Source organism: Choristoneura fumiferana, chromosome 26 (assembly GCF_025370935.1).
Source record: "Choristoneura fumiferana chromosome 26, NRCan_CFum_1, whole genome shotgun sequence".
Classification (NCBI taxonomy): domain Eukaryota; kingdom Metazoa; phylum Arthropoda; class Insecta; order Lepidoptera; family Tortricidae; genus Choristoneura; species Choristoneura fumiferana.
This window is the reverse complement of record NC_133497.1, coordinates 6440325-6465434: the sequence shown is the minus strand read 5'-3', so window position 1 is coordinate 6465434 and position 25110 is coordinate 6440325. Positions and strand designations below refer to the sequence as shown.

General features: G+C 38.6%; 1 protein-coding gene and 1 long non-coding RNA gene across 3 annotated transcripts in view; one reads left to right on the top strand and one right to left on the bottom strand.

The window, feature by feature from the left end:
• The window catches only part of LOC141442823 (uncharacterized), a 28131-nt gene extending 3400 nt beyond the window's left edge, over positions 1-24731 (top strand). Inside the window, exons 2-10 of one of the 2 annotated variants that reach the window (XM_074107940.1) lie at positions 2865-3021; positions 11987-12172; positions 13167-13332; positions 14535-14774; positions 16727-16835; positions 19172-20169; positions 20974-21369; positions 22618-22869; positions 23580-24731. In XM_074107940.1, the coding sequence (XP_073964041.1) occupies positions 2865-3021; positions 11987-12172; positions 13167-13332; positions 14535-14774; positions 16727-16835; positions 19172-20169; positions 20974-21369; positions 22618-22869; positions 23580-24524 (3449 nt within the window). In that variant the 3' untranslated portion in view covers positions 24525-24731. Of the gene's footprint in view, positions 1-2861; positions 3022-11986; positions 12173-13166; positions 13333-14534; positions 14775-16726; positions 16836-19171; positions 20170-20973; positions 21370-22617; positions 22870-23579 lie in introns of both variants that reach the window. The other variant, XM_074107939.1, reaches the window with a different exon arrangement.
• LOC141442868 (uncharacterized) lies at positions 6274-7699 on the bottom strand. The gene is made up of 3 exons (XR_012452976.1): positions 7282-7699; positions 6585-6708; positions 6274-6465 (listed from the first exon to the last, which is right to left on the bottom strand). It is a non-coding gene; the product is annotated as an uncharacterized lncRNA (long non-coding RNA).
• Positions 24732-25110: the final 379 nt, after the last annotated feature.

The following is a 25110-nucleotide window of genomic DNA, read 5'->3' as shown; positions in this document are numbered from 1 at the left end:
ATCGAGGGCGTCAGCTGTTGCTTGGACGACGTGTGCGTCACGGGGCCTGACGAGTTGCATTTAGCTCGTTTGCGTGAGGTTTTAACCAGACTTAGCGACGCAGGTTTAAGGTTGCAAAAAGAAAAATGTGTTTTCTTTAGCATTAATGTAACCTATTTAGGTTACGTAATAAGTAAAAACGGTCTGCAAAAATGCACGAAAAAAGTCGAAGCCATTAAAGACGCGCCGACACCTACAAATGTAACTGAGGTGAGGAGGTTTCTGGGATTAGTAAATTATTACCGTAGTTTCGTACCGAACGCTTTAAGCTTATTGAGCCCCCTGCACGAATTACTACGTTCAGGGTGCGAGTGGCAGTGGGGCCGGCGGCAGCAGGACGCGTTCGAGGCGGTCAAGCGGGAGCTGTGCTCGGAGCGCACGACGGAGAACGGGATGCACTGTTCTATAAACGGGAGGCACTGTTCTTTAAACGGGAGGCACTGTTCTATAAACGGGAGGCACTGTTCTATAAACGGGAGGCACTGTTCTATAAACGGGAGGCACTGTTCTATAAACGGGAGGCACTGTTCTTTAAACGGGAGGCACTGTTCTATAAACGGGAGGCACTGTTCTATAAACGGGAGGCACTGTTCTTTAAACGGGAGGCACTGTTCTATAAACGGGAGGCACTGTTCTATAAACGGGATGCACTGTTCTATAAACGGGAGGCACTGTTCTATAAACGGGAGGCACTGTTCTATAAACGGGAGGCACTGTTCTATAAACGGGAGGCACTGTTCTATAAACGGGAGGCACTGTTCTATAAACGGGATGCACTGTTCTATAAACGGGAGGCACTGTTCTATAAACGGGAGGCACTGTTCTATAAACGGGATGCACTGTTCTATAAACGGGAGGCACTGTTCTATAAACGGGATGCAAAGTTCTATAAACGGGATGCACTGTTCTATAAACGGGAGGCACTGTTCTATAAACGGGAGGCACTGTTCTATAAACGGGAGGCACTGTTCTATAAACCTATAATGAATTGGACGGCATAACTACCTACACTCATCAAAACTGCCTCAGGGATATTTTTTACCCCTAGACAGTTTTGAACTTTTTAATATAAGGTAGCGGCGCCTATTACCGGGGGTATCGAAATCGACGGCCATCACCGCGGCAATTTAAAATACGCATTTTATAACCAATCCGATAGATTTCTTAAAAAAATATATTTTACAAGATAAAAGCTTATTTAGTCGACTCACGTATCTATTAGCGCTAGTGTATGTGAATGAATCAAACATCTCGCAATTCGTGATTTTCCGAAATGGCACCGACGGAAGAGGATTTGCCATACTAACGCGTGACACCACATACAAGCAGACTCGAATCTTATTTAGTGTTTTACAAAATATTTATGGCAATTGAACTAATGTTATGGTTTTGAAATGGCTTTTTATAGTTTTTTGTACAAGTTCTGAATACTTTTTGTACATTTTTGGGCCCGGAAATACGATTAAAATGGAAAATAAAATACAGCGGCGATAGGCGCCATTTTTAACTGTTGATTGTAATACCGTGGTATATCACGGTAATAGTTAAAGTGGTAGTTTTGGTTCTTCAAGCTTTATTTTTGGTATAAATTATCGTTTATATAATTTGTTGCAGTTATTCCAATCTTGATCTATTCACGCTTTTAAAAAACTATTTCCGTGGTATGAAAAGTATTAACAAACTCTTAATTTTTAGCAAAAACTTCAATACTGAATTTGTAGTTTCTATAGAAACCGTTATTTTGCCAAGTTGTTTAAATATTGCGATGAAATTTTATATTTACTTACCAGTTATGTAATTTTGGTTATATGCCAAGGATGTAATAAGTATATTTGATTTGTAATTCAAACACAACTCTATCCTATAATTTTTATAGGTCGGAATTAGATTTTGCAATACTCCAAATTAAGCCAATTAACGATGGTATGATCGCATAATCCTCGGTAATAGAATGTTTGGGAATCTATTACCGACCCATTTAATTGTCTTTGGGTCGGTAATAGGTTCTTAAAGAAGTCCCTATTACCGAGTGACATTTTATTTTTCTGTTTAAATAATTCACATTTAGGGTACTGTATAAGTGCAGATTTTTTTGATAAAGTTGTGACTTTTACTCAGCATGCATACATCAAACTATAACTGGTGGCATGAGCATAATAAAATACAATGGGCTGGATACACTATTCGAATCATACTTTAGTTTTTTATTACAAATTTTCTCAATAAATATTTGATGTACAATATATTATACAGAACCAAAGCCATTACCCTTTTTTAATCCCTCGGTATTAAGTTCCAAAACATGTGTCGGGTTCCTTTTACCGATGGTCGAAAATTGCCGTTTTTTTATACCCTCGGTAATAGAAGCTCAATTCGCGGTAATGGAATCACAGCCTGTCCATTACCACGGTAATAGAAGATTTGGGTATTTTGATTTCAATAATTATTTTATCAAATACTAATAACTAAAACGAGCCCAAAAAGTTAAGACACTGAAAGTTCAATAAACGCTCTTAAATAAAAAAAAATATTCTCGTTTGTTAAGGAGCTTTGATACCCTTAATTTTTGGGACTCATTTGAAAACTTCCTTAAGTACCACGGTAATAGGCGCCGTTACCAGGCCGATTCCACATTAAATGTAGACATGGAGTGCCACAATGGCTGCATTGCTGGTGCTTGTGATTGGAGTGGAAGTGTTTTAGTGTTAACTGTAAGGTGGTATCCCTTCCCATTTTTAAAGACCTCCTAAAGGCTCACTATTTGTCACTAACTTAATACCCAGTCTTTGATTCTTCTCTATTTACAATGGTTTTCCCATCAGCAGAGGAGGAAGAAAAGGCGATGGAGATTCAGGAGATGTCGCATCTATCGCCGCAAGGATCCCCGGGAGGAGGACCCACGAGAGGTCGACCGCCGGGAGGAGGACCCCCGGGAGGAGGACCCTCGGGAGGAGGATCGCGCGGAGACACACGTGACATTCGGTGAGTTCGGCAACCACAGAACTGTCAATGTTGCTATACTGTAGACCAGGGATTCCCAGTGGTATGGTAACCCAGAATTTTACAGAAAATCGTTTTATCGATATATTATCTAATTAGCTAATCTAACAATATCTTATTTATAGTGACCATAAAAATAAAAAAAATTAGTTTTTAAATAAATAGATTGATTTGGCAAACGCACTAAACACTCTGATTTAATATGTATTTCTTGTGAGATAAGTACATACATCATAGCCATATGGCAATTTTTATAGTACTTATTTACTTATTAAGATAAAAAATAAATCATAAAGCAGAAATAATACTAAATATTACAAACTTAATTAAAATCTATATTAAAAACTAAGCTATATCTGTCCAAATTCTATTTAAGTTTGAAGTAATTTAGTTTTTTTATGTCTCGGTAGATGGTGCTGTACTTGTTTAAAACATGCTAACGTTAGGTCGCTTTAGAATTTATTTATTTGATGTTAATTTTTGTATGCATGAGAAAGAGAGAAAGAAAGATAGAGAGAAGAGTTCAATTATATAAAGTACAAACACAGTACCGACTTTCATTGGCCTGTAGGAGTTTGTCCATGGTCCATCGAATCGGATTGCTGAAGTGGTGTTAGTTTCGTAGTTCAGTGGGGTGTGAGCTACTCTTCGCATCGTTCCCATAGTGTCAGTGGATCGCTGTCCAGAGGGAACGATTGAGAGGCATCAAACAGCGACGGTGGTGCCATCAAGTGGTAGCCAAGCTGAATCACAACCAGGTTGTGTTGCCAATAGAACAGCGAAGAGGGCGCTAGTGAGCACGTCACAGCAGGTCAAAGTGGAAGTTTTTGGTGCATTGTGTTGAGTGAGTTGTCAAGAGCAAACTGTAAGTACATTGATAATATTTGGTACGCGAAGTTCAACCTTATTATAAAGAAGTTCAAAACTTTTAAAATTAGTGGAAGTTCATCAAAACAGTTCAACATTTTCAACTTTATTTCTATGGAGTTCTAGACTTAGTGTATTATAGAATTAAAATTAACTTGTAAAATTTAGATGCAGTAGATTTGGGACTTAGAATAGTTTGAGAAAAAACGAAGGTACGGGGAATCCATGCCGGATTTCACCTAAGTCCCAATAATTTCAAACACTTGTAATTTTTCAAAAAAAATAACATTTCAATTTTTCTAAGTGTTTGACAGGTATCTTTAAATTTCGTTTTAATCTGAAGATTGTTTACATTTTGTCGTTTTAATTTAAAGTTGTGATGTGACTTGTTCGTTTGATTAAGCTATTTTAATTTAATATTGTAACAAAATAGTCTGTTTGGATTTTACTGTTTGTTCAAAACATGGAGTCGTTAATAACTTTTCAAAATGATTTTTCGAATCGCATAACTAAGGCAAGAATTAATTTTAAAAAGACAAGTAGGGAACGTATAACCGAACGTTATGTGGAAGGCAGGTTACAGTCGTTGGAACAGTTGTGGCAGGATTTTAGGCAGGGACATAAAGAGCTGCTGCAAAAAGTTGATTCCAAATTATTAAAGGATGAAGAGTATATAAAAAATGATGTTTATGAACAAACAGAAGATCATTATATGAGTCATATGTGTGAATTGAAGGATATTTTAGAAATATTTAAAGTCAAAGTTCAACCAGGTCAATCTAATGTTAACAGTGAAGGTGGGAACAAGTCTTCTCTCGTCAAGTTACCGAAAATCAGCATTCCAATTTTTTCAGGAAAATATACAGAGTGGCCTACTTTTCGAGATTTGTTCGTATCTATGATCCACAGTAATAAAGATTTGGATAACGTTCAACGGCTGCAATATCTGAAAGGTTACTTGACCGGAGAAGCTGAGCAATTGATTCGGTACACACCTGTCACTGACGCAAATTATGAACAGTGTTGGAAACAATTGGAAGATCGCTACAGTAACAAAAAGTATCTTTCACACTGCATTTTGAAACGTTTGCTCAGTCAACGTAACTTAACTAACGAGTCAGCAAGTTGCTTGAAAGAGTTAATGGATACGTCATCCGATTGTTTAAGTGCGTTGCAGAATTTAGGTATCGATGTTTCGACGTGGGATATAATTGTAATCCACCTACTTTCACTCAAACTCGATGCCGAATCTCGAAAGCAGTGGGAATTACATGTAGCAACTGATGTGTCATCAGATTCGTTGCCGACGTTCAAAGAATTCCAAAGGTTTTTAACCAATAGATATCGAGCATTGGAATTCATTGAACCGAAACATGTAAACAAACCAAACACATTCAATTCAAAGGTGTCTACCAGTAATAAGGTGAACCACACTAAGGTGTTACATGCAGCTAATGTTGTTAAAATGCGTTGTGAATACTGTAGCGAGGAGCATAAACTATGCTATTGTAAAAAGTTTGCCAGCCTGGACTATGACAAGAGACACGAGTTTGTTACTAATAACAGAATGTGCTTTAACTGTTTAGGTAGCAATCACGGGGTGAGATTTTGTCAAAAAGCCACCAGCTGTAAAATCTGTAAGAGAAAACATCATTCCTTGCTCCATGCACAGGGTACTCCAAATGGTAATGTGTGTAGTTCAAGTGGTACAAGTAGTTCAGGTCAACCAATTGGAGAAGATGGAGAAAAGGCTAGTGGGAGTTCAAATACGGGATGTCGCCATTCCTCAAATGAAAACACACCGGTTGTATCTTGTTTCTCAAAAGGGAAATTGAGTAAGCATGCATTATTACCGACGGCAATCGTGAATGTTGAATCAAAAACCGGCCAGTATAGATCAGCCAGAGCTCTACTGGATCAAGGTTCACAAGCCTCATTTGTAACAGAAGCTATAGTTCAAGGGTTAGGCTTGAAGAAAACATCAGCTAACCTAACTGTTACTGGAGTTGGAGGTGATCAACGATCAATTTTGTCCAAGGCAGTAGTAACACTAAAGATCCAGTCACTGACGGATCCAAACTTTAAAATGGAAGTAAAATGTTTTGTTCTAACAAACATAACAACTGTACTCCCAGAGAGAAAAATGGAAGTTCCCGACTGGGTACAATTGAAAGGTTTGTGTCTAGCGGACCCAAGTTTTGATTCTCCCAACAAAATAGATATTTTATTGGGAGCTGAGGTCTACAGCCAGATCATAAAAGACGGAGTACTAAAAGGTCCTGTAGGATCTCCTGTTGCTCAGTGCACAGCACTTGGATGGATATTATCTGGCTCGATGGGTGCCGCAGGCACAGAGAACAAAATATCAGTTTTTCATGCGCAAGTCGATGACAATGAAATAATAAAACGATTTTGGGAGTTGGAAAATGATTTTTTATTAAATATGCCAATTTTAACAAAAGAAGAAAAAAGATGCGAAGAAATCTTTTCAGCCACGACCCATAGAGATGAAGATGGTAGATACATAGTGAAGTTGCCGTTTCGTGATGATGATGCAACCTGGAAAAATGGAAATTCTCGTGAAATTGCAATAAAAAGATTGAAGTCATTAGAAAAAAGGTTTATAAAAGACAAAGTACTAAAGGAGAGATATACTGAAGTAATAAATGAATACTTACAGCTAGGTCACATGGTGCAAGTACCGGAACAAGAACTTAATAAAGATTCAGTCTATTTACCGCATCATGCAATAGTTAAGGAAGATAGGACCACAACCAAGGTCAGGGTTGTTTTCGATGCGTCCTGCAAGAACGAAAATGGTGTTTCGTTAAATGACAATCTAATGATTGGACCTAGGTTGCAACCAGACTTGCGGCACTTGATTATAAGTTGGAGGAAATATCCAGTATGTCTGATTGCTGACATTGTTAAGATGTACCGAATGGTGAAGGTCGCAGAAGAAGATTGTGATTTTCAACGTATAGTCTGGAGAAATGACGCTGAAAATAAAATACAAGATTACAAACTGCTTACTGTTACCTTCGGTACAGCTTCAGCTCCATACCTGGCAGTTAAGGCTTTAAATCAAGTTGCCTTAGATCATAAAGAAGCTTACCCAATAGCAGCAGAAAGAGTCGCAAAGGAATTTTATATGGATGATCTAATGACTGGCTGTCAAACAATAGAAGAGGGTATAAGACTATATACAGAGATGAATGCACTTTTAAAGGAAGGTGGATTCATTCTACAGAAGTGGTCTAGTAATGAAGATGAGTTATTAAAAATTATAAATCCAACAGAAAAAAGGGAAGAGATAAAACAAAACAAAACATTAGAACAAAAGCAGGATAATATAGTAAAAATTTTAGGACTCACCTGGAACAGAAGTCGCGACGAATTCCAATACTCGGTGAAACTACCTCCGTTGTCCGCACCTGTAACAAAAAGAAAAATAATATCAGATGTTGCTAGATTGTTTGACCCACTTGGATGGATAGCTCCATGCGTGATTAAGGCAAAAATATTCATACAGCGATTGTGGATAGCGGGGACGGAATGGGACGAGGAACCACCAACAAGTATTTTAGAAGATTGGTATACTTACCGAGAAGAATTAACGCAACTTACCGACTTCCGTATTTCACGATGGATGTTCACAAAGGAAAATGATGCAGTTACTGAGTTACATGGTTTTTCTGACGCATCCAATGTGGCTTACTCCGCGGTTGTATACAGCCGAGTAATAGATGCACACGGAGAAGTCCATGTTGTTCTAGTTGGCGCCAAAACCAGAGTGGCACCAGTAAGACAAATCAGCATACCGCGTTTGGAACTATGTGGTGCGGTTTTGCTGACCAAACTGTTGTTAGAGGTTGCTAATGTTCTGAACATCCCTCGGAGCGACGTACGAGCTTGGACTGATTCGACTGTTGTGTTGGCATGGTTAAACAAACATCCAAGCAATTGGAAGACGTTCGTGGCCAATCGAATATCTGAAATTCACTCCACTTTGGAACCCTCACAGTGGGCTCATGTTCCATCAAAAGACAATCCAGCCGATTGTGCTTCGCGAGGAGTCCAGCCTTCAGAGCTTGCTGATTTAGAGCTATGGAAATACGGTCCAAGGTTTCTGTGGAATAAAGAGGTATTGTACAAAAAACTAAAGGACAACGACACACGCGAAGAGATATCGACAAGAGTTCATATAGCTAAAGTTGAAGTGTCGATATTAGACAAATATTCATCGCTGCAAAAACTTATTCGGGTGGTAGCATATTGCAGGAGATTTTTTACTAAAAATAGCATCATTGAAAAGGGTCATAGTATAAAATATTTAAATAAGTGGGAGGTAGATGAAGCTTTAAATAATTGCATTAGGTTAACACAAGCAAATGAGTATCAAGCAGAAATAACAGAAATTCAAACTTACGGTCACATTAAATCCAAATCTTCGAAACTGCTTCATTTGAACCCTTTCATCGACGACAAGGGACTACTTAGAATAAATGGGCGAATATCTCAATCACAAGAACCCGAAACTGTTAAAACACCCATACTATTGCCTCACAGATCACATTTTTCAGATTTAATTGTGGATGACGCTCACAAGAAAACTTTGCATGGTGATGTCCAGTTGATGCTGAATTTTATCCGATCAGCATACTGGATAGTAGGAATTAAAAACCTTGTAAAGCATTGTGTGCGCAAGTGTGTGACTTGTGTGCGATATAAAGCCAAGTTAAAAACGCAGCTTATGGGAACTCTGCCTGCGGTTAGAGTCACACCTGCTAGAGTCTTTTTAAATAGCGGTGTTGACTATGCAGGCCCAATCATGTTGAGAACCTCTAAAGGTAGAGGCCATAAGGCCTATAAAGGTTATATATGTTTATTTGTGTGTATGGTCACAAAGGCTTTACATATTGAAGTTGTAAGTGACCTTACCTCAAGAGGATTTTTAGAATCGTTTAAACGATTTGTTGCCAGACGCGGTCATTGTGCAAATTTATACAGTGACAATGGATCTAATTTTGTAGGAGCTTCAAAGGAGCTTAAAGAGTTGTTCGATGCAGAAAAATCAACAATGATTCAAGAGGTAGCTGATAGTCTGTCAGTTAATGGAACCAATTGGCATTTTATACCTCCACACGCACCTAATTTCGGCGGATTATGGGAATCTGGTGTAAAATCAGTCAAATACCACATTAAAAGAGTTATTGGAGAGTCCACGTTGACATTTGAAGAAATGAGCACGTTACTCTGTCAAATAGAGGCATGTCTCAATTCACGGCCTTTGTCAATATTGAACAGTGATCCAAGAGAAGCTCATCCTTTAACTCCGGCTCACTTTATAGTAGGAGAGCCACTTGTAACAGTTCCAGAGAATAATTATGAGAGTTCTAATATAGGCACCTTGAAACGGTGGCAACTCACTCAAGTGATGTTACAACATTTTTGGAGACGATGGTCTAATGAATATTTGACACATCTCATGCAACGTTACAAGTGGGCCTTGAAAATACCAGAACCTGAAGTCGGAGATATTGTATTGGTGAAAGAGGATGATATACCTCCTAGTAAATGGCTTTTTGGCAGAATTCTCACCAAACATCCTGGCTCAGACGGACTAACTAGAGTGGTATCTTTGAAATGTAAGAATTCAATTTTAAAACGTCCAACTTCCAAGCTTTGTGTTCTACCTGTTAATGTGTAGGTAAGATTGTTAGTGTAGTAATTAATAGTATGTTATTCTATGCCGTCAGTGAATTTGTTATTTGAAGTTAAGTTCAGATTTTATTTACGTTATGATTATAATTATAAGGTTTATGTTATGATCTTCACCAAGATCAGAAAAGTCAATGTTGCTATGGTGGGCGGTTAGTAAGGACATTCTGTCCTTGGTGGGCGGTATGTCCAAATTGTATTTAAGTTTGAAGTAATTTAGTTTTTTTATGTCTCGGTAGATGGTGCTGTACTTGTTTAAAACATGCTAACGTTAGGTCGCTTTAGAATTTATTTATTTGATGTTAATTTTTGTATGCATGAGAAAGAGAGAAAGAAAGATAGAGAGAAGAGTTCAATTATATAAAGTACAAACACAGTACCGACTTTCATTGGCCTGTAGGAGTTTGTCCAATATCTAAAAAGGCCCCTGCGGCATTGTGCCGAAGATGCTGGCATCATTTCTCGATGAATCGCTAGGCTAACTCTTTGAGCGAGGTAGTTTCCAGCTCTTCGATCACCGGTGGCATCTATAAGCCTCTACGAAATCTCTTTGAAGAGACTTAGTGCTCCTGGGCCCCACGTACCAAGGGTCTCGACACCGAAACGGACGAAATTATATTCGGCGCCGAGACCACTTTTTTTTTTTTTTTTTTTGATTGGATGGCAAACGAGCAAGTGGGTCTCCTATATTTGCTATATTGTGTTTTCATGCGATGGCCAAGTCAATCTATTTATTTAAAACATAAAAGATTTTTTATATTGATATGGTCACTATAAGATGTTGTTAGGTTAGGTAATTACTTAATAAATAACTTAAGACAGAAGGACCCTTAAGTAGGGACTGAATAAATTAACCGACTTTGGTATTACATGGATCTCACAACTTTTTACGGTAGAAGAACTGATATTAAATAAATATCCCCGGATAACTCACGTCTTAAATCGAGTTTAGCCCGACGTGAGTTATCCGGGTCAATATATTTAATATGAGTGAGTCTCATGGTAGTTTCATGTTCAAAATTAGAAGAACTGAGTTGCGAGATTTGTTTTTTTTACAAGTTATGTTTTTATTGGCTGCAATTTTCCGGGATATAAAAACTAGCCCATGTCCTTTCTCGGGATTAAAACTATCTATATTCCTACCGAGATTAATCTAAATCTGTTCAGCGGTTTAGATGTGATGAGTTGAAAAACAGACAAATAAACAGATTTACAAATTTCGTATTTATAATTAGTGGGATCGGCAATTATTTATAGCCCTCAAATTCGCTCTCTAAAAGTTGAAAAGGTTGACTGGCAGATAACGTTTCACCAAGTAAAACGGTACGCCGATGTAATGTTTCGCAGACTTAAGTTTCGTAACTCAACCTTTAACAGACTTTATGAGTGACCGAACAACTATTAACAGAAATTAGTTTAGCCTATTAATCACTACACATTTTAGCCTATTAATCACTACACATTTTGAACGTTTGCTTTGAAGAACCTTTCGCTTTTGTAACGCTTGAACTATTTATTATTCAGTGCGCATATCAACTTTTCGCATCTTTTCGTTTCACATGGGGAATGGCATTCAATACCGCGAATATGTCAGGATTACGCTATGGCCTCATTGGCATTTTTACACGCCGTGCCGACCGTGGATTCTTTATGTTTTTCTTGTACCCTCACAAGTTTTAAGCGTTGTTGGTCGCAATTCTACTTAACACTCCTCCTCGCTGATGCTCGTCGTCGCACCTAACTACATTTTGATAACACCTAGTATATAATAGTCAACTCAGTAGAATCCTACCTGTCGTTTGGCTGATTTTATCTACGCAGATTACGAAACAAAAATCGACTGAACATTAAATCTACTTAACAATATTAATGCCATGTGAAAGAACGGAAGAAAATAATTGATTTATAACAGCAGTGACACATGACACAGGTAGAAAAAACAAATACATAAGTGTGTTGCCGTTTTCCGTTATAAAAAGGTCCCGGCCCGGCTCAGCATAACGCTGGTAGCACTGGTCTTCCGCCGGGCCACAGAAAAGTGAAATTACGGAAAATCACGCAAAACTAAAACTATTACTAAACTAAAAATATCACTTGGCTGCATAACCCACGTTATCATGGCCATGTTATCATTAACATGTTAATGTAAAAGATAAAAAATATAAATGACTGCACTTGACAATAATTTGTGATACCTAACTCTGATTATTGTGTTTTGACGAAGACGTTGTTCGGTTAACTGAAACAATTAGGAAACAAACAATCAACTAAACGTAAATCTGCTTATCGCTATTCTTCCTACCGACTACTCGGCGAAACAATGTCTTTAATGTTGAACTGAAACGCTTTTTTCTACCAGGATTCCCATAAATGAGTTAATAGAAGCTCCGGCTGCAGGGCCAAGCAGTCAGGGTCCAGGGTTTGGCCACGCAGCAGCAGGCGACGACAGCGCGGCTGCAGCAGGGGACAGCGACGCTCATGAAGACTGGAGGACTCGAGGCCTTCTCAACACCGTGGATAAGGATGATACGGTTGAGATTGAAAGGTAGAAGCTATACGTGCTGGGGGCTACTAAAAAATTCAAAAATTGAAGTTCGTGTTGTACCGCCCCTCTCACTCTCCTATTAAAAAATAATATCAGCGTCAGCGGACGGCAAGATATGAAGTTCGAATTTTGCACTTCGTAGTTATGGGGCCTGTTGTGCTTTTACCTAATATGCTGTTCAGACATGACTATTTGCAGTAGTTCCTTCGGCAGTACAAAAAAGCAGAATTATTAGTATAACAAGAAAGGAAGTAAAGGAACTACTACGAATAATCCCAATCAGCTTTTAGGTTAAGCGTATCCCGGACAATGTAACCCAGCGTCCCAATAGGGGTGATCTTGCTTGTTGCCATCCATGTAGACAGGGCCGGATTGACAATGTCGGGACCCTAGGCAATGCAAATTCTCGGGGCCCCTTTTCAGCCATTTGAAGATACTCAGCTCTTTTCAAGTTCAATAAAATTAGTATTTTTAGTATTTATTTGGCAAAAAACATAAAATACATAAGGCCTTATTCTAATAAGTCTTACAATATTATGCACCCTGGTAGGGTATAGCCCCATTTATAATAATGTTATCTAATTCTATTAAACAACTAAAAAGTAAGATATCCTACGTACCTACTTGCATTAAAGCTTAAAAACTACGATTACATTATACTATAAATAAAATTAGACTGTTATAAACTATTATGGCACAATAATATCCTGTTTACAAAAATGCGTATAGTAATATAATATAATTTAAATTTAATGATATTTTCATTCATCCATAAATTCCTTAGTAGAATAATAACATAATAGCAGCAATTAACTGTCAGCATGCATCGAAAACATGCATATACTTATTAGAATATTTTTTTTACTTTATGAAACATTTACAATTTCCTAAGTGCATGCGCGAGAAGCAGGGCCCCTAGGCAGTTGTCTATTCGGTCTAATGGAATTTAATGCGGGGAAGAACGCGTTTAACTATAGTCTTTGGGCTTCCCCAGGCTCCGAGGATTGGTAGACACTCGTCTCCACATGGCAGTGCGGGCGCAAGATCTAACGGCTTTGTGCACACTACTGGCTGATGGCGCCTCCCCCGCCGCGCTGGACTGGGAGGGGAGGACGCCGCTGCATCTCTGTGTCGTCTACAGACTCATGGAGCCGTTCAAAGTAATCACATATGACGCAATTTGTTTCGAAGATTCCATTAAAATATCTCTGTGGGGAAAAATATTCGATCTCTTGGCTCAAGTGTTTGTGGGAGTTTTTTTAAAGTGGACTGAACTTCGAGCGCAAGATTTTGAAGAATTGTAGCCGTGGAGATTCAAAGATACACTTCGCTTAGTGATGTAAGGGAGCTTGGAAGCAGTCAGGTACTAGGGCAAAGGAGTTCTTCAAGCTGGCCAGTTTTAACTGCCAGTCCTGGGTGACCTGCTACCCGGCTGTACAAATTCAAATCATTTCAATCATTCAATCAATCCAATCATTTATTTAGTAAGTAGGCCACAATGGGCTCTTTTACACGTCATTTTTAGGGTTCCGTAGCTAAAATGGCAAAAACGGGACGCTTATAGTTTCGCCATGTCTGTCTGTCTGTCCGTCCGTCCGCGGCTTTGCTCAGAAACTATCAATGCTAGAAATAAATAATGTAAACTATGCCGACCAAATGGTACAATAAAAATTAAAAAAAAAACATTTTTTTTTAGGGTGTGTAGTTAATAATATAGCTAAGTTTTTTGGATGTATGGTATTTGTGTTGGATCAGTAGTTTTGAATCTTTCCAATATAGCTTCAAATGTTGTTTTATTTTATATTTTGATCAAGTTCGTTATTTGCATCAACTGATTCAATAATTTCTTGGTTCCTTGTATTTTGTATTTTGCTTTAAATATACCACAGCCTTAAATATAGCAAGGGTATGTATAAAGTCCCTGAATTAATATACGTGAAGCCGTAAACGTAACAAATTTGGAGTTGAAATAAAAAATATTCCAAAAACCAATCATTAATATGATCAAATAAAGCCGAATATGGGTAATAAGGGGAAAAAATCGTGTAGTTTTGAAAATTGGTACAGTTATACCTTACGGCATCCAGATGAACATACCTAATAAAAGTCCTTAACATCTATGTTATCTAGGTCCTTACTGAAAATCAGCGCCACGGCTTGCCGTGGCATTATGCTGAGTGGGGACCTATTTAGCGTCATGTATGTCTTTATCTGTTTTATGTTTGTTTTATGGCGTTGAATAAATGTATTTTCTTTATTTCTTTCTTTCTTCTTTCTTTATGTTGCTACAGAAGATGCTTGCCAGCCGGGTGGGCAGCTAGTGTATAATGATATAGCTTCAAGCTCTGACTGAACGTCGCAGGTGCTGTTAGGCGCCCCGGGCGCCGCCGATGTCCGCGACGCGAGCGGCTGGCCGCTGCTGCACGCAACCATACTGCACGGGTGGCGTGACGGCGCGCGCGCAGCCCTGGCCGCCGGCGCCCGCGTCGACGCAACCAGCCCCGGGAAAATAGACATATATCACCTAAGCCATTCGCTTGAACGTCATCCTCATAAGAAGAAGAGATACCCGGATGTCGATTACCTTTCGTTTGTTAATTCTGTAAGTAAATGTGGCGTCTGTCATTTCAGGCTATACTTGTATATTGTAGCAATTAAAAAAAAAATGTCTAAATTTTCGCTACTATACATCACGGTTAATCTGTCATCTCCCAGGATAACGGGATCGAAGGATTTTGGGCACAAATTTGTGCCTCTGGCAAATGACAAACACTTGTCTACGCAAATACAAATTTATTGGAAAATAATAGCAAAAATAAATCACTCGCGATGGCTTCACGAGACTCCCGTACGGTTCACTCAACGTATAAAAATAGGTCAAGTGCGAGTCGGACTCGTACATGAAGGGTTCCGTAAACAGTTCAGTAAAAGTTTTTCTTTCATTTCTTCTAATATATATTTTTTTTGCTTACTGTACTTTATGCCACTGGTTACCAAAGTACTCGTCAAGAAGACAAACGAGTCCAAACTCGATGCGGTCGTGTCGTTTATCACAGAGTTCCTATGATCACCCGCTAGCTTTATCATCAGATCAACTCCATGTTATAATAATATTGCATTGTCATCGGATTTATACATGCGTGTAAAATTTCAGCTCAAGCGGTTGAAGATATCCACTTCAAATTTGAGTTGAAAGATTCCACCCGAGCAAATATAGTTACATTACACTGCAAATAAATATAATGCTTGTAATAAGTTTTTGTGAAAAAAAACATTTTTAATACAAGCTTTTTTTGCCGAATGTTTTTTTTGTTGACTGTACTTGCATTGTCGTCTAAACTACATATCTGTACCAAATTTTAAGTCGGTAGGTACTATTAACAATTGAGGAGTTCCCTCCTGCAGAGACGATCCTGGCAGGACCACCAAGATGTCACTACCAGATTATTGTATTGTCACCAAATTTACATAAGTATGCCAAATTTCAATTCGATCGGACCACTGGATGTGGGTCAAATTTAGCTTCCAAGATTTGACCCAAACAAACAATAAATAAATAAATAAACAAACAGGGCAAGCTAAAGAAAAGCTTCTAAAAATATCACCGAAATGTAAGCACTTGTGCAAGTATTTCGAATAAAAAACATGTTGAATTCTCATCCTCTTTGGTTTGGCTGTTTGCTTCTGAAACCATTGCCAGCGCACGCCGCTCGCGGCTCAAAAAAAAAGCTGTCTGTCAGCGCAGTCCATTCGCGGAAAATTCGGCGGACTTTGTATGTTGTGTAATTAAATAATAAGAAGCTCGACATGTGTAAATAAATTTCAAACTGTATTATAAACCTTGTAAATAGTGTTAAATGTTTTTTTTTTGTGTAAAAAATAAATAAATAAACATAGTGATTAAAACGGTTGGATTTGGCGAGCGCTTTATCAAAGTTGGATCCATTGAGGATTGCGGTTCATAAATTGCTTTATTAATTTTGCACAAAAACGAATAAACCACACAATCAGACAGTCACTATATTATATTATCAAAGCTTTTATAAAACATCATTAAAATCGCAAACTTAAAGGTAAATATTCAAACGACATAGCTACCCGTTGCTAGGCGACTCGGTCGCCTAATCAACGGCTAATAACGCCTAGCAACTAAAAAAACGCTGTATGACGACCCGCTTTAATTTGTAACTTTATTTTATTTTTAGTATTTGTTGGTATAGCGGCCACAGTAATACATAATCTGTGAAAATTTCAAGTGTCTAACTTTTACGGCTTCAGAGATAGAGCCCTGTGAAAGACAGACGGACAGACAGACGGACAGACAGACAGACAGACAGACAGACAGACAGACAGACACAGCAACGGTTGCTTGTCCGCCATCCATTTCTATTATAGCTACTACTTTGAGATGGCAATCATGGTTTTTTAACATCATAATAAACCTATGTAACTGCTGTAAAAAGGAAATTCGGTACCCCCAAATTATACCGAAATCTTGGCTGGCCCATGGACTAAATCCTTCGATATGAGCTTTTAAAGTCATAGTTCTTTCAGCTCCCTCGAACAGCAATAGAAGTCGCCATGGAATATGACATGGCCATGCTGAAACCAATCCTGTCCGTTGCCAAGGACCGCGGTGTCATAGATTGTCTAACCAAACGAGGTGACTAGATTAATGAGTTATTTTTTAAAATTCTAATTAGTGTTGTGCTTTAAAATTTCTTTGTTTACGATATGTAAATGAACATTAGACATTAGGGTAAAGCCAGACGAGCGTAGCTTTTTTTTTGTTATGAGTCACGTATTTAAGGGCGCGTTACTTATTTCTGCTGCATTAGGTTTTATACAAAAGTCCAATTTGTGGCAAACGGCGACTCGAAATGAGTTGTATACAAATAGGACTTTTTTATGAAATCAAAATTACGCGACCGAAAATACTCGACACACAACTCAAAAAATTACGCTCATCCGGCTTCATCCTTCAGTAAACATTTGCATACCCAGTATAGCTAAACATGTGACGCTGAAGCTTAGTCAGCTACTTTATTAATACTCGTTATCACTAAGCACCATGTTTACAGCGAATAAATTTGACGACCAGATGCAAGTGGTTAGAGAACCTGACTACGAAGCTCCTTGTGTTCGATTTCCGGCCGGGGCATATATTTGTATGAATAATACGAATGTTTGCTCTTGGATCTTGGATGTTTGATATGTATTTAAGTACCGTAAAACTACACAACTATGGTACCGAATCGTAAGGTTTCAACTTTGTGCTTTTGCCTCTAACGAATGGATTGACATATTTAAGTCTTAGTTATGTCTTTAGATAAAGGAAAATGTATTAAGATAATAAATTTAGTCACAAGTTAAAGTATTGACTTAATATATATATTTTTTTTAAATTAATTTTGGACTATTGTTGTATAGTATTTTGACAACAATAGGCCAGATTATAAATCCTATTGAAATCGCATGTTATGGCATCTTTGACTATAGTTGGGTGATTTATTTTAATACCTCTAAATTTGTACTATAAAAATAAACACAAAAAGTGAGATCAAAGTATTATTTATTAGCAAAATTATGTATTTAAGAAATCACAGTTTTTGAGATCTTTTTAATCTTTAATAAATGCTTTTAAATTGTTAATTTTATCTTAAACAAGAAGTAACAAATGTAAGTAATTAAATTACAATTAAATCTTTTATAAAAATCAACTACATACTTATAACATATGTAACTAGAAAATGAGTTTTACTTTTTTGGCTTGCCCCATTTAGATTCGAGTTTCGGGTACATGGAACAATGCACGCTTTGTGCCTAATTTCAATGGCGTTTCGATCGCGAAAACAATCTCATTCATTCGATAGAATATGCAGAGCTCCTAGGTTTTTTTTTTCACACCTCTCCTTCAGAAAAGTAACTTTTCCTCCCTGGCGAGAGGGAGCAAAGTGCAACTTTTCTGTTCAAGGCTTTTCTAAGTGTTTTATTGCAAATGCCATTTTTTGAAGTTTATAATTGTAAAGCCACGCCATTTTCTTATGCTGGTTGTTCTTTAATAATATTTAGATTTTTTTTTTCAAGTTTATTAATGCTCGATGTGAAAAGTTGTATGAGCCACTCGGGAGCAAAATTATTTTCATCTTGGGCGCTAACACTTGAATCCCTCGTTACGCTTAGGATTCTACTTTAGAATCCTTTGCTACATTCTGGATTAAATTTACGCCCTCGCCGTAAATACACCATTTTGCTCCCTTGTGACACAAATAACTATTAGCAGCTTCACGATGTGTTAGTGTTTTTTTTTGTGATATCCATGAGACAAAGTTCCATTTGGCGATCGCTGTAGCACTTATACGCTCGCCCACCTATTTTTCTTCTCATCATTTTATCTCGTGACGTCATTTTCTGGAATAAAATAAGTTGACTTAATTATGGTCCAAAAATCCGTTAGTACTATAGTTGGAACCCAAGGGCGAGATTACAAAAAAAACCTACACTTTTTTTTAATCTTGCAATTTTTACAATAAACTATATATTAATTACATCCAAGAAACATTACCTTCCATTTGAATCCAACACAGAGTTTATATCGTCGCTTCAACCACTATCTGGGAATAAAAGTTTGCGGAGCTCAAACGACACGTTTATACCGGTTCTTCCAGCAAGCAACCAACTGACTTGAATCCGTTGGCCATCTATTGGATACGCAAGAAACTAGTTCCTACATACGTCAGTGAATGATAATAGTAATAAATAATAAACTAGACGTCGCTACTAGTCGATGCAGCTACGATGTTGTTTGACAAGTTCACTGGACTAAAGTTGGGGCCCTATACTATAGTTGTGTAGTTTTACGGTATGTATTTATCTATATAAGTATGTTTATCCGTTGCCTAGTATCTAGTATCCATAGTACAAACTTTGGTTAGTTTGGGACTAGGTCAATTGGTGTCAAGTGTCCCGTGATTATTATTATGATTGTTTGCTTGATAGGTCACACCGCATTATACACTGCCATCTTGTTCCACAACACACGCGCGATGGAAACTCTTTTGATGTACGGAGCTTCCCTGTACGAAGTATCAGACACCAAAGAATCAGCGCTGCACGCAGCTATAGACCACCCCGAGATTTTAAAGTTTTTACTGAAAAATACTGACGTTTTATGCACTTTCAATGAAGAAGGCTTAACCCCAGAGCACTTAGCCGTTGATAAACAAAAACCGGAGTCACTGAAGATACTTTTAGACGAATTCAAAAACACACGAGTGAAAACTCGCGAAGGTGATACTCCGCTACACTTAGCTGCAAATAAAGAAGGTGATGAAATGGCTAAGATCATATTAATACGAGACTCAGGAGCACAAGCGATATTTGAGGTAAATGCGCAAGGATACACCCCATTGCACTTGGCAGCGAAAAACAACAACAAGGAACTGGCAGCGCTGCTATTGCTCAATGGCGGCAATTTATCTACTAAGACTAAGAATGATGACGAAACGACTGTTCTAGAACTGATATCCACAAATTTTTACGATTCAGAATTTTTTTTGGAACGTCTTTTGGATGGTTTTATATATAATACGTACACTGACGATCAGAAAAAGGTTTGTTTGGATTACGAAGTACTCACAAATGGCAAAGACATGAGCCAAATTAAAGCATTAGAGGAATTTGTGAAATGCGACCAAACCAAAGCGCTGATACATCCTTTGATTGAGAGCCTCTTGTACTTGAAATGGAAACGTGTTCAGCCGCTCTTTTTTGCTCTGATCCGTTTTTATGGAATATTCCTCTTATTATTTAACTTTTTGATTTTCTGCATCTTTTATCTCGAAGATAAAAGCAATAATAGCATAAAAGTGAAAAACTCTTCGAACTGTTGTCCTACGAGTGACGTAGAGGCGACTCGCTCTAATGGATTTCATGGAGAAGGGTACTGGCTGGTGATTGTGCTGACGTACGTTTCGATGTTAACGTTAATATTTCAGGTGAGTGAGACTGAAGATCTTCTATCTCCTTTTCGTATTTTAGCCTCTAATAAGACCAATTTTACAGCTGTACTGTACATACCTACATAATCTACGACACGATATAGAGCGTCCAACAGTGAGATGGTCAGATGCCCTGAGGCCGTATTGTCTAAAGCTGATGTTTGCGATCGCATTTATCATCTCTTTCAACTGTACGCCGGATCGTTTCTGACCCTCACAATCAGAATCAAATGATCATTTGATTCTGATCGCGAGTGTCAGAAACGTTAGACAATACGGCCTCACTCAGGTCTTATACCATGTGACAGAAAGAAGTGGTGAAAACGATTGTGATTCCAAATGTTTTAGACAATTAGCCCTCTGGTTAAAGCAGCGGTTTCACGCTGGATGCAGGCCACTTCTAACCGAGGCTACTGGAGGTATATCGGGGAGGCCTATGTCCAACAGTGGACGTATTACGGCTGATATGATGATAATGATGATAAGAATCTCTTTGTCGTGGCTTAGGACCAATTTTACAGCTGTATTAACATTACGACGACCAGATGGCCTAGTGGTTAGAGAACTTGACTACTAAGCTTGACGTTCCGGTTCGATTCCCGTGTCAGAGCAGAAATTTGTCTGAAAAAAAAGAATGTTTGTTCTCGGGTCTTGGGTGTTTAATATGTATTTAAGTATGTATCTATATCTATATAATTATATTTATCCGTTCTCAGTACCCATAACACAAGCTTTGATAAGCTTACTTTGGGACTAGGTCAATTGGTGTGAATTGTCCCGTGATATTTATTTATGTTCCAGGAATCCACGTTCGTCTATCTGAAAAGGGGACGCTACTTTAAAAGCGTGGAGTCGTGGGTGAAGATGATCGTGCTGGTACTTTGTGCGGGTACTCCGCCGCTGGCCGCGCTGGCGCCGGAGCCCTGGCCACTTCTCGCCGCCTGCGCCGCGCTGCTGCTTGCCTGGCTGCAAGCCATGTTCCGTTTTTATGGAATATTGCTCTCATTATTTAACCTTTTGATTTTCTGCATTTTTTATCTCGGACAAATAAGCAATAATATCATGACCGTGAATAACTCTTCGAACTTTTCTCCTACGAGTGACTTAGAGGCGAATCGCTCCAAAGCCTTCCGTGGCGAAGAGTACTGGCTGCTGATCGTGCTGACGTACGTTTCGATGCTACCGTTAATATTTCAGGTGAGTTAGACTGAAGATCTATCTCCTCTCGTAATTTTGGTAATCGCGCCTCTAATAATAAATCTCTAGAAACAGGGCATTTTCCGGCTATAAGGAAGACGCTCCCGTCTTAGCCTTCTGAACCTAAACTATCCAAGTCCCTTCTGCTCCGAACCGTTTTGCTCGCTTGCTTCGATCGCTCGCACAAATAAGTAAAACTTTGTAATATAAAAATTGGCCAAATGTTATTTGAAAATTTGATATTTGCCTATGCCAATCATTTGCTACATAATTATTTTCCACATAAAAGGGTGATAAAGTAAAATTTTGCAATTTTAAAATTTTGAGTAATAATAAAAATGCGAAGTTAAGTTATGCCAACGATTGGTTTGCCAAAATTAAATGAAACTTCGGCGAAAGTTTGGTTGCTAAGTTAAAATTTGGCGAAACATATTTCGCCGAAAAGGCGAAGGTCGGTAAAGGGTCGGAGTTTACATGCTTCTCCTATTTTACTATGCTGCCGTTCGCTATCGCATTCATCATCTCTTTCAAGCGGAGGGCGTATTGCGTAAAGTTTCTAGCACTCGCGATCACAATCAAATGACAGTTTTTGTATCCGATATCAGAGGCCGTATTGCCTAACGGTTCTGACGCTCGCGATCGCAATCAAATGACAGATTTCTCATACAAAAACTGTCATTTGATTGCGATCGCGAGTGACAGAAACGTTAGGCAATAAGGCCTCAGGTCTTATACCATGTGGCAGAAAAAAGTGGTGAAAACGATTGTGATTCCAAATGTTTAAGACAATAAGGCATCTGGTTAAAGCAGCGGGTTCACGGTGGATGCAGGCCACTTCTAACCGAAGCAACTGGAGGTATAAGGCCTATGTCCAACAGTGGACGTATTACGACTGATATGATGATGATGATAAAACTAAAGAGCTACTTATGTTCTATCTCTTAATTTTAAAGCTGTGCTAACATTATAAAATATGTTTGACGACCAGATGGCCTAGTGGTTAGAGAACCTGACTACGAAGCTTGAGGTCCCGGGTTCGATTCCCGTGTCGGGGCAGATATTTGTACTTATAAAAAATAAGAATGTTTGTTCTTGGATCTTGGGTGTTTAATATGTATTTAAGTATGTATCTATCTATATAATTATATTTATCCGTTGCTTAGTACCCATAACACAAGCTTTGCTAAGCTTACTTTGGGACTAGGTCAATTGGTGTGAATTGTCCCGTGATATTTATTTATGTTCCAGGAATCCACGTTCGTCTATCTGAAAAGGGGACGCTACTTTAAAAGCGTGGAGTCGTGGGTGAAGCTGATCGTGCTGGTACTTTGTGCGGGTACTCCGCCGCTGGCCGCGCTGGCGCCGGAGCCCTGGCCGCGCCACGTCGCCTGCGTCGCGCTGCTGCTGGCCTGGCTGCAAGCCATGTTCCTGGTGTCCCGCTTCTCCCGCTGGGGATACTATGTCCTCATGTTCGGAAAAGTCGCAATCAACATACTCAAGGTACGGGTACTAAAATAAAAAAAACTAAACTACAATACATACGTTTTTGTATACTCGTTGTCGTAGGTTTATGTATACACCACCGTTAGAAAGCTTAGGACCGAGCACAAAATATTGAATCTTCGAACTTTGATTCATCGTCCATAGTACTTACCTACTTTCGACCAGTGTCCAAAAGTCGAATTTTTGTGGGAAATAGCCCATTGCTATCTTTTTGCCTGGTTTGGTTTGCGTAATAATGGTTTTTTAACAGCTACACAGCCCCGAAGACCGTGTCGAAGTTTGCGTTGTATATTGTAAGATTTTTTTTGTAGAAGCATTTATAAATATGAAACTAAAAGTTGGTCTTAAACTTTCTGACGTTAGTACGTACATTAAATACGTCGTATCAGATATTTATGCACGCTTTCTTGTGTCAGATATTGATATTGGTGAAGTACCTAATATACATAATTATTTATTATTATGTATAACCGTGCCCAGGTGGTATTACAGATTCGTTGCTCTAATAATCTGCCATCTAACTGAAAATACAAGTGAAGTTTTACCACGTCTTATGCTCAAACTGATGCCAGGGCGCTGGCATCAGTACGGTTCAGCGGCCATGCTTAAATCGAATATAATACCCTACGCTAATTCATAGTCTGTAATGCTTTGAGAAATAAGTGGCAAAACGAGTCGTATTCATTTCCATTTATGATTATTTTCAGATACTCCTGACAGCGGTATTTTTGGTGATCGCCTTCGCATTCTGCTTCATGATCCAGTACCACTCTTCACCCCCATTTGATGATCCGTTCACTGCATTCGTCAAGACTCTAGTCATGATGTCCTCGGAGTTCGAGTACGAGAACCTGTTCAGTGAAGCCCACGACCCACATCTGCAAGATACGAGAACCATCGTCCGCCTTCTGTTCGTGACATTCGTGATATTCGTGGCAATAGTCCTGATGAACTTCATGATAGGTGTGGCCGTCAGTGACATCAACGACCTGAATGAAACAGGCAAAATCAGACGACTGGAGAAGCAAGTGGAACTCCTAAGCACTTTTGAACCTCTGGCCTGTGAGGGAGTTCTTGCGGAATTGTTTATGAAGTTATTCGATCGATTCGACAAAAGCTATCATAGCTCAATGGATACTTTTAGAGGAAATAAGTCAATATGGCATGTTAAAGCACTCACGCACACAGAACTTGGTGGGTTGAAAGTACCGTATACTATTCAGATTCGATCCTCGAAGCTCTATAAAGCTATAGTGGAAACACCCAGCAAGCAAAAACTACAAGACCGAGAGGCTGCGAAACATAATTCTGAGAAACCTTATCGAAGTCAGCGTAACGCAACGCACAACGAGGTAGCAAACAAGCCAGCCGGCGACGAAGACTTGGTTAGGAGAAAAGACAATCATTTTGATTCGATTATATACAAGCAATTATTAAGTTCGTTGGTCAACAATTCATCAAAAATGAAGCGCGATATTGAAGTATTGAAACAACATAATATAGATTTGAATTTACAATTTAGTAAATTATCCGCAATGTCATCAGATATTTTGAGAAGTATTGAGGCCTGGTCCCAACTGGACGGCACTCACGCGACTCGCGCGGCGCCCGCGCCGCCGCGTCATGCGCAGGACCAGCCAACCAGTGGATAAACTGTTTCAATTAAATCTCTAAAAAGTTCATATAATCTTATCCTTGTAAACTAGTTCTTCCTTCTTTCTGTAAATAAGGTTGCCTGCAAGAGATCGCTATTAAGCAATAAGGCCGCGTATTAAACAAAGCCTTGTAATTTTATCTCTGTACCTGTTTTCTGTATCGCATACTATTTCTGCTGTACAATAAAGAGTCATCGTTTTGTATTTTATTGTATTGTATTGTATCCCTAAATAGCTGCGGATATTGGCGGTTAGTCAGATTTTGCCCTAGATTACAATTGGACTTACCTACTGCTGATATAGATCGCGCGGCAGAGATTTCTTTTGTACGAAATTGTTCAACAAGTGCACAAAACGTGCCATTTTACCCGAGACGTTTATATCGCAGGCGAGGGTTGATAGTTAAGTAAAAAAAGTTGGTTTTGGAACAAGTTACACACTGCTTTCCATTTCGATCGGAAAATTAATGTTCATTTACTATCTTTTATTTTTCAGTACCTGGGTGACCGAGCTTTGCTCGGGCTAAAACTCGGTAATAAGCGTTTTCCCGGTGATAATAAGACCAAGCTAGATCGATTTGTCA